The sequence below is a fragment of the Typopeltis vanoorti genome, chromosome 1, assembly GCF_054136105.1.
Source record: "Typopeltis vanoorti isolate ZY-2024b chromosome 1, IOZ_Tvanoo_1.0, whole genome shotgun sequence".
Classification (NCBI taxonomy): domain Eukaryota; kingdom Metazoa; phylum Arthropoda; class Arachnida; order Uropygi; family Thelyphonidae; genus Typopeltis; species Typopeltis vanoorti.
In genome coordinates, this window is record NC_143549.1 from 150,202,081 (window position 1) to 150,217,792 (window position 15,712).

Here is a 15,712-nt window from a genome sequence, read left to right on the forward strand (position 1 = left end):
TACGGAGGTTATTATTCCTCTTTATAAGGCTATGATCCAGCACATCTTGACTGCTGTGCATAGATTTGGTCACTTGGTTTTCTTTGTAATGAAGAGGTAGTGGTGGAGAGAATCCAGAGATGAGTGGCCAAGTCTATGAAATATTTTCTAATAATGGCTTATATATTGCTATTATTTTTCAGGAAATGACAATATATACTAAATATTAATTATAATAACGTTAATTAATACTTCCTATATTTTAGTAACATTACATTGCCATCATCAGGGATGTGCAATCAGATACTAATACTGGGTAAATGAGGCTAAATGGCACCCCTTAGTGGGCTAAATTGGGTAGTCTTGGCAGTTGGGCTGAAGATCTTAGTATGTATGCTTCCCAAATTTGGGATAGTCTCATGCACCTAAATTTGTTGAGGTTTGGAAAGTTTCTCAGGGTTGAGGCAGATTTGAGGAATAGCCTGTCATATTTGTATTTGTTGCAGTGTAATAGAGTGGCCTTTTTCTAGCATATCTTGTGGTGGGTGTCCAAAGCATGTTCAGCAAATCCAGTATTGGTGGAAGTGAATTTAGTCCTTGTATTCAGATATTCTAATATTGGCTGTTTTGCTTGTTTGTCCATAGTAAGGCAGTTTGCAACTGTAAGGGACCTGATAGACACCTGGAAGGTCTAGGAAATGTGGCTGGTCTTTAGTGGGACAGATAAGAGATGCCAATTTTTTATGTGGTCTGTAAGTAGTTGTAAGGTTGTATTTCTTTAGGGTTTTTGTTAATTTTTCAGATGTATCCTAGATAACTAATTATAATGAAGAGCCAAAGGCTTCAATTCGGCAACATGAAAAGGGATATTATATCCCATATTGTTTCTTTGCCGAATAAGAAACTCAAAGAGTTTCATGCCGAATATAGAAACTATATAAAATTCGGTGATTCCAAGCGTAAGCAAATACCTGGATAGCGCAGCAACTGACCCTTGAAGGTAGTGCAAGCTGAGGCAACTCATACAAAGGGTTGAGCAAGCTCCGATCACTATTCTTGATATTTACCCATAATGTGAACTTAACTCCTAGGAGCTGTATTATTGTTCAACATTATGAGAGAAGGTCATTACCCAGACCGGTTTCGACCTTTTTTTGAGGTCTCAGTGAGTAGGTAGACCAAGTTAATACCAAGTTTGTAGCGAACAGAACTTACATCCCTTCTATGAGAATTGCCAAGAGGTGTCCTATTAAATTACTAATTATAATGAAGAGCCAAAGGCTTCAATTCAGTGACATGAACTTAAGTTAAGGGATATTATATCCCATATTGTTTCTTTGCTGAATGAGAAACTCAAAGAGTTTCATGCTGAATATAGAAACTATATAAAGTTCGGCGATTCCAAGCGTAAGCAAATATGGATAGAGCAGCAACTGACCCTTGAAGGTTGTGCAAGCTGAGGCAACTCATACCTTCAAGGGTCAGTTGCTGCTCTATCCAGGTATTTGCTTATGCTTGGAATCGCCAAACTTTATATAGTTTCTATATTCGGCATGAAACTCTGAGTTTCTTATTCGGCAAAGAAACAATATGGGATATAATATCCCTTTACTTAAATAAGTATCCTAGATATATGGAATGGTGATAGATTTTGTGTAATCTCTGCTCTGAAGGGGGGGGGGTGCAGTTATAGGGTTTAATATTTTTTGGATTATGTGAGGGTTGTAGCCATTGGATACATCAAGATAGTGTTGAGAATATGGAGTTCAGTAGTTAGGACAATGTTATCAGAACTGATTAATTTTGCCCTGTTATATAGAGTTTTTATAATCCCATATTGCTGGGAGGTGAAGTGATGTGACTGCTGGTGGATGTATCTACCAGTATGTGGGGTTTTCTGTAAACAGATAATGCCAGCCTGATGGATCCCCATCATTCAAAATGTAATCAGAGTGTCTAGGAAGGGGAGACTGCTGTTATTTTTTTTTTATAAAGTAAACTGGATCCTGGGATGTTGATTGTTTAATTGTGTTAAGAAAATATCGAAAGTATTCAGGCCATGCTGCAAAATTGAGAACACATAATCTATGTAGCATAGCCAAACAGTATATGGGGCAGAATTTAAGAGTTTTTCTTCAAAGGTCTCCATGAAGTTGACCAGGATTAGAGAAAGTGTAGAATCCATGTCTCTCTCTATCTGTTTGTAGGATTTTCTTGCCAAACGAAACAGTGCGAGTTTCACAGTGAACTGTTTTAGTTCTGAGAACAGATATTAAGAGGAAATATGGCTTGGATAATGATGGAGTGTCACTAGTACATTATGAAAGCACTTTGGTTAAATGTTTGGCTAATTTGTATGTGGGAGAATCAATTACATCCACAGTGGGATGTAATAGTACATTTTGTTTATGGATTTTTGGTGGGCCATATAACCATATATATGACATCGTGCGCTTCCATTTCTGTTCCTATCATACTTTCATCCTCATCCAAATGTTTTGCTTATTCCTACAATTTCTGGGCAAATCAACTCAATTAATGTGATAATTTGGTCTTCCTCATTTCTAATATCCTAACTTCCATAAATAAGCATAGCAATTTGCACATAAAATAAGCATAGCTTGTGGGTGTAGCGTGGAATGAGGAGTTAGCCGGAAAAGAGATCAGTGCAGCTTGGGGGATTTTCAAAAACTGTTTAGTAAATACAATGTCTAAATGTATTCCAAGGGTAAGAAGGTTACATAAGGTGGGTGTGAGATGAATGAATAAAGAGATTAAGCATATGATACAGAGAAAAGGGCATTGTGAAGGCAGCATAAGAGAAGTGGAAATAACCAATTCCATGAGGTCTACAAAGACCAATCAAAGAGGGCAGCTTGGTTGGTGAGGGTAGCTAAAGAGAGGTATGAACAGCAGTTGGCTAATGAAGCCAAAAAGAATCCTAAGGAGGTCTTTCGATATGTAGCCAGCAAAAGAAAGAATAATTATGGAAGGATGACATTGATTGGAGAAAATGGTATAAAGACAGCTGATGCAGAATGTGTGGTGGAGATATACTTAATGAGCAGTTCATAAAGATCTTTCAATCTTGTGAATGTGACTTCATGGAGGGATTGAGAGCAGTTGATGATGGGGAGGAGAGACTGATTGTAGGTGAGCAAGAGGTGTATGGGGAGTTGAGTAAACTAGATGTTAATAAGGCTGTGGGACTTGATAATATATCACCATGTATTCTGAAAGAATGTGCCAGGGAGTTGACATTTGCCTTGACATATTTTTTTAATATGAGTCTTGCACTCGGTCAAGTTCCTAAGGAGTGGAAAGAGGGCAAGATTGTGCCACTTCATAAAGGAGGTGATTAAACTCAAGCATCAAACGATAGGCCTATCTGTGTGCCAGGTTAGTTGTGGTTAAGTTGTTGGAGAAGCTTGTGAGAACTAGGATGCAGAGTTGGGTTGATAACAATGGTATTATCTTTGATGGACAGCATGGATTTACTAAAGGGAGGTCATGTTTTAGTAATCTACTTACTTATTACAATAAAGTGACTGCTTCTTTGGACAGAGGAAAAGGATACACAGTAATATACTTGGATTTCGCAAAGGCTTTTGATAGAGTACCTCATGATAGGTTGACAGTCAAACTAGAGCAGATGGGGTTGGGTATTAGATTGGTGCATTGGATTGGAGACCGGCTATCTGATAGGTATCAACAAGGGGTGCAATATCCAGGAAAAGGAAAGTCACTAGTGGAGTGCCTCAGGGGTCTGTTTTAGGTCCATTGCTGTTTAACTTGTATATTAATGATATAAGTGAAGATTTGGATGGAGATATTCAGTTTTGCAGATGAAGCAAAGTTGGGACGAACCATGAAGTGTAGTGAAGATGTTGTGGCCTTATAGGAAGACTTGAATAGATTGAGTGATTGGGCATGGAAATGGGGATGTCAGTTCAATGTTGCAAAATGTAAGGTTTTAAAATTTGGAAAACAAAGATGGGATGCAGAATTTATGCTTGGTGAGAATATATTGTTGGAGGTAGAGGAAATAAGAGATCTGGGGATGATAGTGGATAAGGATCTAAAATTTAGGGGACGCATCGCCAAAATTGTGAAGACAACACAAAGGCTTCTGGGAATGATGCAGAGGACACTGATGTGTAGAAGTAGGGAGATTCTTGTTCCGTTGTATAAGGCTTTGATTAGGCCACACATGGACTATTGTGCCCAGATTTGGTCACCGGTTTTCAGAAGGATGAAGAGATGTTGGAAAGGGTCCAAAGGAGACTGACTAAGGTAGTTTCTGACCTCTGGAATGTTGAGTATGAGGAAAGATTGAGAAGATGTAATTTGCAGAGTATGGTGGACAGGAGAAAGAGGGGAGATATGATAGAGACCTACAATTTGTTAAGGGGTTGTTATAGGATCAATGCTGGAGAAGTTTTACAGAGAATAGTGGGAGATCAGGGGAGAACCAGAGGTCAGCCCTGGAAACTGTATAAAGAGGGTGTGAGTAGGGGAGTGAGAGGCAGGTTTTTTTCGTGCAGAGTTGTGAATGATTGGAATGCCTTGCCTGAGAATGTGGTGTCTGCAAAGAGTTTGAATGTGTTTAAAACATGGTATGATGAGCTGTGGGTGTGATAAAAGGACCTCCCAGATGAGTCTTTGACTGCATGAGGTCTTGGGGTGGTAATTATAATAATAATGTTTTGGGATCTATACCCAGCCCTGTCCACACAAAATCTGGTTACATTGCCTGAATTTGAATACATATGATGGTTTATCCATTCTAAAAGGTTGGGAAATTCTGATCCTAAGCAACTGTAATTAATTTATTATTATTTTTTTTTAAATAACTGAGTGTTATTTGTATTAATCTGTCATACATGTTCATAATCTGTGACAAATTCTAGTATGCTTGGAAGAGTCAGCTGATTATTATTCTCTCATCTCATTTCAAACTAGCATCTAGTCTTTGTATAACTAATGATGGATTTAGTAGTTCTCTCTGAAATTTGATGTTATCAGTAAATTATAATCATAATATGATTATATAGTTAAGAATTATATAATAATATGATTATATAGTTTTTTCTGTGCTTTTCTATTATATTATATCATATCTGAACCACAGATAAATGATAAAAGATAAACCACAGGTAAAAGCAGGTGAGATTTGATATTTTCTTATCAAATAATAAATTATTATTTGATAAGAAATTATTATTTTTTTTTTTACTTTCCACCAGGAGACATAAGGCCATCCAGGGTTGCAATATCATAAACACTGTCAATTATTTAAATTCATATTTATACCTGAATATAAATGTATCCACTACCAAATGTGTTCAAAATTAGTTTTATTTTATCGGGGAAAACCATTTCCAAAAAAGTTACAATCTGAGAAATAACTCAGCACTGAGTTATGTGGTCTCAGACTAATGTGCAGAAACATATACTGGCTAAGGCTAATCACCACAGTGGCCAAACCAATGTACATTACCATGAATTCACCACCTGGAAAGGATGATTTGTGCATATTCACTCATTTTATCTTTCTTCTTTCCTTCCCGTTCATTATTTCACCTTATTTTATATTTATTTACTTTTGTTTTGTTATTATTTATTCTTTTTTTCCATGTATATTTATACACAATCATATAACAATACTGACATATTACACACTGCTTGGAAAGAAATCAATGGACATCCCCATGGGCAAGGTGCATCAATGAGTCACATGTTTTTGTAGCCAGTATAAATTGGAGGAATATGACGCTCCCAAGTTGGTGCAACTGTCCAGGTGAAATGGCCATGAGAAAGGAGCTGATGGAGTTTTGAAGGAAGTGTTGTGATAGGATGCCATGTTGCAGGCCTATCTGTTTGGCAAACTGTTGATAAATTGGGCCATCCAAGGTCAATAATTGGTGATACCATACTGAGATGAAATGTATGGAGTCAAACTGCAAATGCTAATCACAGTGGACAAAGCAGTAACCACCATACTCACTGAACATGACGATAGGGTGCCATGAAGGATAATATATAAAAACTGCCATTTGTTGATTGACACGTTGAATGCGAGGTTGCGAGCATCAACTGGAACATGAATCTGCACAAAAAACATTCAGGACCGAGGCTTACAATATGGATTTCCTTGGTAGGACCACAATATGCAAGTCCCACATTACCCCAACCACATACAGCATCATCTTCAGATGCAAAGAGGCATCTGAAGAATCTTTCCAAGTTTCCGTGTACATCGAGACATGGAAACTTGGAAAGCTATGTTATGAAGCAAGAAATCATGCTACATTCTCTACTGAGCAGATGGATGGGTATTGCGGATGTCCGTTGATGTCTCTTACCAGAATGTGTAATCCCAGCTATGAAATTCAGAGGTGCCGGTGTGATGGTATGGTCCTGCTTTGGCCTCAGACATCTGTTTTATGGTGTGCCATGAACATTGAACTCCAAGAGGTATCTGAATATTCTTCACAATGCAATGTTACCTACTTTGTGGCATTTTTGTGGAACTGACCATTGTCTCTATCATCAAGACAGTGCACCATGTTTTAAGGCTGTTGTAACTAGACATGAACATGTCCAGTTACAGCAGCAACACATGGGGACATGAATGTCACCATACTTGAGTGGTACCCACAGAGCATCACAACTCTATTGAACATCTATGGGATGACCTGAAACAACAGGTGAGGTCAATGGAAACCTGTCTCACAACAGTCCAGGACCTCATTACATGCCTATAGGAACAAAAGTACAAAATTCCCATTGATCGCTATTGTACTCTTGTGGAAAGTATGTCCCATAGGATTGTTGCAGTGAAAGGGGATCCTATATCTTATTAAGGTGGGTACCATGGCTATTTGTTCCTCACACCATGGTATCCATTGACTTCTTTCCAAGCAGTGTGTGTATATATACATATGTATATAAAATGATATTCATGTTTTTATCTTTTTACGGAGGTGTGAGTAAATGAGAATTTGCATATGAAATATATTTTGCATTAGACTAGTTGCATAGAAAAAAAGGCAGTTGACTTCATGTGAAATTACCCTATCCCATAATGCACAGTATCCTCTGTTCATTATGGGATAAGGTAACTTGGTGCGAGTTTATCTACTTATGTACAAAGTAGCCTAAGTAGTTTATTTGCGCATGCTTTGGTAAAATAAGGATAAGAACAGCAAAACTTCTTATTGAGTATAATTTATGTATCTTTTTATGATTTTGTACAATATGACTTCCTTACTTGTTCTTTTATTATTATTATTATTAAGAGAGTTTCCCAAGAAATCATCAAGGAAAGCCACATATCACCTGTACCAGCTGTCATGTCTTCTTGTTCTTTCCCCACCTTCCATAAAATTAAAATTCCATATAGTGGTATCCTGTGTGACCCTTTCAAACGCTTGTAAGTCTCAATCATAACACTCTTCATTCTCCTGATTTCTAGTGTCTGCAGCCTAAAAATGCTCAATCTGTCTTCATTATCTATATTCCACAATCCTGAAATCATCTTTAGCACTGTCTCCACATCACCACAGAAACCAGAAGACCAGGCCTGTGCACAGTTGTTCAAGTGAAGGTAGCCAAGTCAAGGTTCATTTCAGTATTGCAGTCATCCTGAGTTATATTTGCAATCTTATATGAACTTTAATTCCTTATTTAATAGAACTCCAAGATTGGCAATATATTGCATTGGTATATAGTTGGTAGAGACAGAGTTGTAGAGTAGGTGCCCTCCCTCGATGAGTCTTTGAACTCCCTGGAGGTGTCACGTAATAATAATAATCAGTTTCTTTTAGCATAATCCTACCAATGTAATATGCCATTTAATATCTCATTAAACCAAAGTGTAGAAATTTACATTTACTAACATTGAACTGATAGCCATTTTCATTTCCATTCATGCTGCAAGAACTGCACATCAGTTGCATTCCTGATTACCCTGCTTATCTTTGCATCATCATCACTATGTATGTCTCTTGTAAAAGCCATTCCAGCATCTTTAATGTGAAGATTGAATAATAATGAACCAAGGACTGATCCCTGTGTGTATACCACTAGTTACCTTAAATCTTGCAGACTCACATCTCCCATATACCAGTTTTTGATGTCTTTCAGACAGCCATCCTCTTATCCGGCTAATATTTTATAATCCAATCCAATTCCATCTTTTCCAATTTATGCAACAGTTTTCCATGCTGTATCCTGAGCAAAGTCCAAAAGTATCATGTGTATCTATTCCCCTTATCTAACTCAATGGTAACATTATTATAAAAATGTAAGCAAGTTAGTCAAATCTTTTGATCTTCCCTTAATAAACACATGCTGTTCATTGCAAAATTCTCTGTCAATTTATTTCTGAATGCGAGCTCTGACCAACTTTTCAAATCTTCACTACCACTCCAGAGATAATAGGTCGATAGATAGTTGGATATATCAATCTTTGCACCACCCTTGTGTAATGGAATTGCCATACATTCTTTCCACTTCTGTGGAATCATCCCTGTTCTGAAAGGCAAATTATATATCCCAGTGAAAGGAATAGGTTCAGCTGAATACCTGTGCTGATATCTCATCAGTCCTCATTGCCAAATTCTTATTCAGTTTATACAACAGCTCCAGTACCTCTTTTCCTGATACTCACTGAGTTTCTTCATCCACTAAAGAGGTAGCAGTGAGCTCAATGTTGCATATACCAGTTTGGTATCTTTTAGCAAAATCGGCATTCATTAGTTGAACAATCTTCTGCACTTGTTACCTGCATTCACTAAAGTTTTATTGAATAAAACTTTACTGAATTTTTTTTCATATTCATTCTTTTTCTTGCAGCATGATAATATATCATAATAAATTCTTTTGGGTTGTTTTTAGCTTGCAGAGTCAGTTTTTTTTCACACTCGGATTTAGCTTTCTATACAGTAGCAGCAACTATCCTGGTCTGCTTCTTAAAATTTTTGTAACTGACATCTTTAGCACATGGTATTCCTTTCACATAATTTTTTTATTACGAATCTCTTGTTTATGAGGGTTGTTTGAAAAGTTTGGTAAAAAAATAAGTTAAACACATTTTTTTTTGGAAAAAATCATCTTTATTTCTCAACATAGTCTTCATCGAGGTCTACACATTTGTTCCCCCAAGTTTCCAATTTTTTCATCCCATCTAGAAAGTAGGATTTGTCAAATTGCATTGTGCAAAATAGTCATTGACAGCCTTGATGACATCCTCATTCGAAGAAAAATTTTTCCCACCGAGCCAAATTTTTAAGTTTGGGAAAAAGAAGAAGTCACATGGGGCCAAGTCCAGTGAATATGGTGGATGTGGAACCAATTCGAATCTCAATTCATGCAATTTTGCCATTGCGATGGCCCATGTGTGGGATGGTGCATTGTCTTGATGAAAGCATTTTTTGTGTGTGTGTGTGCGTGCCAATCATGGCCATTTTTTCTTCAGTTCTTCGAATCTCAATTCGTGCAATTTTGCCATTGCGATGGCCCATGTGTGGGCCATATCTTGATGGAAGAGCATCTTTTTTTTTTGTGTGTGTGTCTATCATGGCCATTTTTTCTTCAGTTCTTCTTTTAAACGGTCCAACAATGATGCATAATAGACTCCTGTTATTGTCTTACCCCCCTTTTCCAAATAGTCTATCATGATATTCCTTGGGAATCCCAAAATTATTGATTAATAATTTTGATGTTTTTTTTGCTTATCAATTATTGATTAAAATATTTTTGATTATTCTTGGTGTTCTGTAAAGTGAACTAGCATGTGCGAGTAAATGGAGTATCTAATAATAAATGGATGTTTTTATGTACTCTGATGGTGATGTGGTTGATCATTAATGCATATATATGCCAATTTTCAGTAGGCTAGGGGAATGCAGTAGACTTAAAGTTATTTTGTTCTTTGAAATAACGTGTGATGCATTAAATCTCAATATAAACTATTCATGATTTTTCATTGAAACAAAACCTTCATTATGAATTATTTCAAGGATACATACTGCTTGTGCAAAGACATCTCCTACACTGTCCAGTTTCAAAAAGGAAGTTTTCTGCTTGTCCATGCGGGCATAAAGGTTTTGGACGGCCTGAAGGTGTGCTGCTCTTCCTCCACTAACCAGCATCACATCCATTGCTCTATGTAAATATTTTGCATCACTCTATATATAATTTGAAATTGATGTAAATTTTTCAAGTAAATTATTTATTCCATTAAATGTTAAAGTATTAATTATAAGCCAAAATAAATCATTGTTTATAATTTCTGTATGCTTCTTTGAAAATCTGCTTTATATTTTCATTGTTAAAAGAAAGATCACAAGATAACATTGTTAACACTATTCCATCATTTTTTTAAGCGGTTGTTTTCAAGGTAATGAGCAATTTATGGTAATTTAATGGTGCTGATTTCTAAATTAACATTTATTTTTTCCCTATCAGACTAAAATTTTTTATAAATGCAGAAAATATGAAGTATTTTTTTTTTATTTTTACAGAATGTTCAGAACATGACAATCTGAATAACAAACAGTATGAATCTGTATTTTCTATTAAAACCATCTCTTAAACTTAAAACTTTAAACTGTTCAAAAAAAATTGATTGAACACAAAATGATATTTTATTTAAAATTAAATAATTATGGGTCTAATTTTTTCCTCCGTTGCTCTTTAATAATCTCTCTTCCTTAGTTTTGTTTTCTAACATCCAGATATAATTGGCCGTCATTATATTTGCATTCTATCTCCTTTGATATCTTTATTCTCTGTCTTTAAGGGTGTAGACAAGTCAGTACTGATTGCTGGTCAAAGTACCAAATGCAATACTACTTTGGTATGTTTAAGGGTTAAAGCTGGATAACTGGGAGGAAATCTTCATGTAGCCTTTTAAGGAATACATAGCCCTGTTGAGTTCTATCCAATCCTTATCTTCTTGTGGTGCAACCCATTTATAGGTTGGATGCTGACTGAACAAGGACGGGCTGGCAAATTGAAATTTAATCAATCAAATTGTATTCTTACTGGCTTAAATCAAAATAACAAACGATGGTACAACATGATAATAATAATAATAATTATTATTATTAAGAGAGACCTCCAGGAGGCCACACACACCAGCTATCATACTTATTCTTGAATTCATTCACACTGCTTGCACTCACAACATCCAATTGCAATCCATTGGAATCATGCACCACCCTGAGAGAAAAATCTAACCCTTAACGGCATTTATTCTCAGCTTCCAAGGATGTCCTCTTGTCCTTTCCTCACCCTTTATAAATTGAAAAATTCCATTAACTGAAATCTTGTATAACCCTTTCAGAAGTTTGTAAGTCTGAATCATATCACCCTTCCTTCTCCTGCTTGCTAATGGGATGTTGCCTTGTTAAGTAAGGCCCTTGTTTTCTTCAGGAAACCAGGTTGAACAGAGAGGTCAAATAGGGATAAGACAGAAAATGGAACAAATTCAAACTCAATATTAGTAGAGCTCAAGACAGATAAGAAATGAAATGAAACGAGATTGGATGATTACTAGATTCACATAATAGATATTATTATTATTATTATTATTATGATTCAGGACCTCCATGGGGTCATGTCTCATCATTGGAAAATACAAAGACTATCATACCACTCTCTGAACTCATTCACATCGGTGAGAGCACATTTGTGTTCTCACCACTCCGTCAGGCAATGCATTCCATTGCTCAGCCATCCTCCATGCAAAGAAACCACTCCTCATTCTTTTGCAACTTCCTGGTCCCTTGTCCTCGCTCCTTCACCCTGTTTCACCAAATGAAATAACTTCCCAGTGTCAACCCTGTAACTACCTCTCAACAGTTTAAAAGACTCGATCATATCACCTCTTCTTCTTCTATCTACCAAACTCTGCAGTTCACATTCCCTCAGCCTATTTTCATAACTAATGTTGCATAGTCCTGATACCAACTTTGTTATCTGCCTCTGCACTTTTTCCATGGTTAATTTATCCCCTTCAAATCCTGGGGACCAAATCTGAGCAAAGTCCAGGTGTGGTCTGATCAGGACTTTGTACATGGAATAAAAAAATGTTTTATCTCTACTGGTCAGTGTCCTTCTCAGTATTGCAGGAATTCCCTGGGTTACCTTCACCACCTTTGCAATATATTCAATGAATTTCAGGTTTCTATCAATACCCCCTCCCTCCAAGATCCCTTGTCTCTCCACTTCCTCCAGCAGAGTATGCAGCCTCCTATCAATGTATTCCAAACTACATTTAGCTAAATTAAGCTGATACTCCCATTCATTTGGATATCTGTCCACTTTATTCAAATCCTCTGGAAGATCTACCAGATCTGCATGTGGAATTACTAGTAACTAATATTATTACTATCTAACAGATAAGCTTAGGTGTTGATGGTTATTCATGGCTTATTTTTAACAGTATTAACAACACCAAACGAACTATTTAATAAAAAAAAGATGTTTTGTTAACTGCTTATATTTCGCTGAATTTCAAATCGGCATCATCAGAGCACAACAAACAAATACAGCTATGTGGGAGTTGCTCTTAAGATAACAGTTTCCCAGATGTTTTGCAAATTAATACAATTATATTTGTTCAGGTGAGGAGAATTCTTCATAGCCATGGCTGACTCAAAAAATAATCTTTTGGATCTGTAACGACTTCTAAATAGCACACTAGTTTTCTTCCATCTAATGCTGTGTGAAGGGGTGTCCAAAGCATGGTCTGTCAGTCCTGATCTGCCATAATAATGGTAGCAAATGTATTTTAAATATTCTTCCAGGCAGATGTTAATAGATCTTCCTGTCTGCCCATAGTAGTCACAGTCACAGGGAACTTCATAAGACAATGGTATTATCTTTGATGGACAGCATGGATTTGCTAAAGGAAGGTCATGCTTAGTAATCTACTTACTTATTACAATAAGGTGATGGCTTCCTTGGACAGAAGAGAGGGATAATACACAGTAGTATACTTAGATTTTGCAAAGGCTTTTGATAGATTATGCATGATAAGTTGGTAGGCAAACTACAGTAGATGGGGTTAGATATTAGACAAGTGCATTGGATTGGAGATTGGCTGTCTGATAGGTATCAACAAGTTGTGTATGATGGAGCGATATCCCAAAAGAGGAACGTCACTAGTGGTGTACTTCTTTTTAGGGCCATTGCTGTTTAAGCTGTATGTTATCGAAGAAGATTTGAATGGGAATATACAGCTGTTTGCAGATGATGCAAATTTGGGACAACCAGTGAGGAGTGGAGCAGATATTGTGGTCTTACATGAAGACTTGAATAGACTGATTGAATGGGCACAGGAGTGAAGATGCCAGTTCAATGTTGCAAAATGTAAGGTTTTAAAATTTGGAAAACAAAGATGGGATGTAGAATTTACTCTTGTTGGGGATATATTGTTGGATGTGGTGGAAATAACTGATCTTGACGTCATGTGATAAGGATCTAAAATTGTGAGGACATTGTCAAAATTGTGAGGACAACACAATGAATTCTAGCAATGATGTGGAGGACACTGACTTGTAGAAGTAAGGAAATTCTGGTTCCATTATATTAGGCTCTGATTAGGCTGCATATGAACTACGCATAGATTTGGTCTGGTTTTCAAAAGGATGAAGAGATGTTGGAGAGGGTTCAGAGGTGATCGACCAAAACAGTTTCTGATCTCCAGAATGTTGTGTATGATGATACAATTTGTATCATCATACACAACATTCCAGAAAGGTTAAGATGATACAATTTGCAGAATGTAGTGGATAGGAGAAACAGATGATATGATAGAGACATATAAGTTGGTAAGGGGTTGTGATATGATTAATGTTGAAGAGGTTTTTCCTAAAATGGTGGACGCTTAGGGGAGAACAAGAGGTTATCCTTGGACGCTGTATAAGGAGGGAGTGAGAAGCAGGTTTTTTGCATGGAGAGTTGTGAATGATTGGAATGCACTGCTTGAAAGTGGGATGTCTGCAGATTTTGAATGTTTTTAAGGTACGGTGTGATGAATTGAGTATATGACAAAAGGGACTTCCTAGATAAGTCTGTGACTCCATGGGGTCTTATGGTAATAATAACAGTAATTGTCATTGCTTATTGATATAACCTCCGATATTTGTTGCTCATAAAAAGGTCACTTTTAGTAGTTAAGATTTTGGAGAAATTAGCGAGAGATCGTTTACAGCATTGAGCAAATGAGGGTAATTTTACCTGTGAGAGTCAGAATGGATTCGTTAAGGAGTGCTTGTGTTTTAGTAATTTGATTGCCTTTCATAATACAGAAACAAGAGTGGGTGATGAAGGGAAAGGCATATTCTGCAATTTTTCTGGATTTTAAAAGGCATTTGACAGGGTGCCATATGATAAGCCGATATTTAGGTTGCAGTACATGGATTTGAATGTTAGGTTAGTGACTTGGATTGGGAGGTTGGCTCTGATAGGTATCAGAGAGTTGTGTATGAGGGAGCAATAACAAAGAAGTAGAAGGTTATGTAGTCCCACAAGGCACAGTACTAGGACCTGTATTGTTTAACCTTAATATCAATGATATTGTCAATGGATTGCAAAGGAATATTCAGTTGTTTCAGATGATGTGAATCTGGAAAGGGTTATTAGTAATTATTAACTAGTAATAATATTCATGACTTAATTTTAAACGAAATTCAGGGAAATATAAGCAGTTAATAAAAAGATGTTTTATTAACTCCTTATATTTCTCTGAATTTCAAATAAGCATCATCAGAGCACAACACCATGTATACATATCAGTGAGTAAGTGAAACAATACAACTGTAATGGACAAAAGATCTAAAGTCCTATTTTGGTGCCCTCTGATATAAACCATAACACCTGACACACAGATTTCCATGCTTGAATTTGTCACCTCCTTTATGAAGTGGTATAATCTTGCCTTCCTTCCTTCTACTCCTTTTGAAACTTAACCAGATATAAGACTAATATTAAATAAATATGTCAAGGTAAATATCAGCTCCCTTGCACATTCCTTGAAAATACGCTGTGATATATCATTAAGTCCCGCAGCTCTGTTAATATCAAATTTGCTTAATTCCCCATATATCTCTTCCTCACTCACAGTAAGTCTTTCCTCCTCATCATCCACTGCTCTCGAACTCTCTGTGATGTCACATTCACAAACATGAAGCACCTTTATGGACTGCTCATTATATATCTCAACTATATCCTCCACAGCAGTTGTCCTTGTACCATTTTCTCCAATAAGTACAATACTACGATAATCATCTTTTTTTTTTTAGCTGGCTACATATTGAAAGAACTCCCTAGGATTTTTTTTTTTTTTTTTGGCTTCATTAGCCAACTTCTACTCATACTGAACTTTTGCTACCCTTACCAACTGAGTCACCCTCCTTGCCTGCTCCTTGTATTCTTAAAGAAACTGATTATTACCATTCCTCTTATTTTGCAATACAGAGAAAAATGCCTTTTTTCCCCCTGTATTGCATGCTTAATCTCTTCATTCATCCATTTCACAACTACCTTATTTAACTTTCTGACCTTTAGAATATAACTAGACATTGCTTCAACTGGATAGTTCTTGAATATCACCCAAGCACCATTGATCTCCTTTCTACCCTACTCCTCATTCCATGCTACAGTTGCAAGCTATCTACTGAGCTTCTCATAATTACTAGCCTTGAAATTCCACATATAT

General features: G+C 36.5%; 1 protein-coding gene across 2 annotated transcripts in view; it reads right to left on the reverse strand.

Moving 5' to 3' along the window:
* Positions 1-15,712, reverse strand: part of LOC150110536 (uncharacterized protein ZK1073.1-like) — a 300,171-nt gene that overhangs the window by 25,226 nt on the left and 259,233 nt on the right. For both annotated transcript variants that reach the window (XM_090399645.1, XM_090399653.1), the window contains one exon: positions 10,014-10,149. In XM_090399645.1, the coding sequence (XP_090255771.1) occupies positions 10,014-10,149 (136 nt within the window). The remainder of the gene's footprint in view (positions 1-10,013; positions 10,150-15,712) is intronic.